This window comes from Asparagus officinalis, chromosome 1, assembly GCF_001876935.1.
Source record: "Asparagus officinalis chromosome 1, Aspof.V1, whole genome shotgun sequence".
NCBI lineage: Eukaryota > Viridiplantae > Streptophyta > Magnoliopsida > Asparagales > Asparagaceae > Asparagus > Asparagus officinalis.
The window spans coordinates 28,802,079-28,803,443 of NC_033794.1; the positions used below are offsets into that span (position 1 = coordinate 28,802,079).

General features: G+C 42.2%; 1 protein-coding gene across 1 annotated transcript in view; it reads left to right on the forward strand.

Moving 5' to 3' along the window:
* Nucleotides 661–1,365, forward strand: part of LOC109822083 — a 15,418-nt gene continuing 14,713 nt past the window's right edge. Inside the window, exon 1 of the mRNA XM_020388248.1 lies at nt 661–1,011. Coding sequence (XP_020243837.1) covers nt 877–1,011 — 135 coding nt within the window. The 5' untranslated portion in view covers nt 661–876. The remainder of the gene's footprint in view (nt 1,012–1,365) is intronic.

The following is a 1,365-nucleotide window of genomic DNA, read 5'->3' on the forward strand; positions in this document are numbered from 1 at the left end:
AGACCGAGACCTCAAAAAAATGTCTTGCATTCCTATAGTTGAGTGCTTTCAAGAATCAAATAATTGAGAAGTATTGTGCCGGTGCTCTTGATAAAGTGGAGGTTGCTCTTGCTTTTAAGTCGGGTTACAATTACTTGATGAAGCAGCTTCCCCACGAGCTTCGAGTCAACCCCGACCAATTCGAGTATCCCTCTAGAGTGGACATTTGCCTTGATGTCCCTAAGACGCTTGAGGTGGATAGCAGTTTGGTGAATCAGATGAGGGCTCGATTGCAGAGGGTTTCTAGTGAAGAAGTCGAGTCACCTTTTCCATCCAATCGACTGGGGACCTCAAGTCGGGTTCTAGAGCGGAATGGAAGAATAGAATTCATGTAGCCGACCCCAAACAATTGGGATAGAGACTTTTTTGTTGTTATTGTTGTTTCTTCTAACTATTCAAATTTTCTTTTCGGCTTCTTTATACCATGTATCTTTACCTCTAGATTACTCCTACCAAATTCAACAATTATCACATTGATATGCCACTTCACTTTCTCTCTTTTGAAAACCAACGTCCATGCGCTCATCCAGCCATCTCACTCTCTAGCTCCCATGCATTTGCAGTTGCACTGATAACATGAACGTGCTAATTTAGTTTTAACTGACGATCCACCATCAAATTAATTCAGCAAACCATCAGTTTTTTCGAGGCCCAGTTAAATATTGTACTCCCTCAACACCCAGCCCGGCCCAAGATATTTCACTTACTGCCTCTTTCTACTTTTGCCGCATAACATTTGGTTGAGACGAAAGATCGAACGTCTGGGCTTCACAAAACCAAGGCAAAGCGAGACCAGCAGCAGCAGAATCAAGCAGAGGTGAAGAGAGAGAACTCACGATGGGTTTCATGTTTAGGGTGAGGTTGTCGGCGTTCTTCGCCGGCGCCGCCGCGGCATCGGTGGGCGGATTCTTGGGCGGATTCTATTATCTGTACAAGGATTACATGATAGCTCAACAAGCCATCTCTCAGCAGGTTCTCTCCTTTCAAATCTTTGCATGATTATGGATCTAATCTGCTGCAGTAATTGATTTGATCTGTTTGTTGTGGCTTAAATTGTTGCAACTTTAGATTTCAGCTTCCCCCAATCGACCGTAATCAATAAGAAAATGTAGATGTTTAGAATTTTGTATTGGGATTAAGAATCAAAGTGACATTATTTTGGAAATGGGTTTTGTTTAAAATTGACAGGGGAACTTCTAATCGGCTCTTGTGAGTTTCAATTCTTATTATTGTTTGGGGGTAAACTGTAATGTTGTCAGGTGTTTACTTTTCATGGTTAATGGACAATGTTTGCCACAATCGCAACTGCATCTTCGCTTCGTTCGA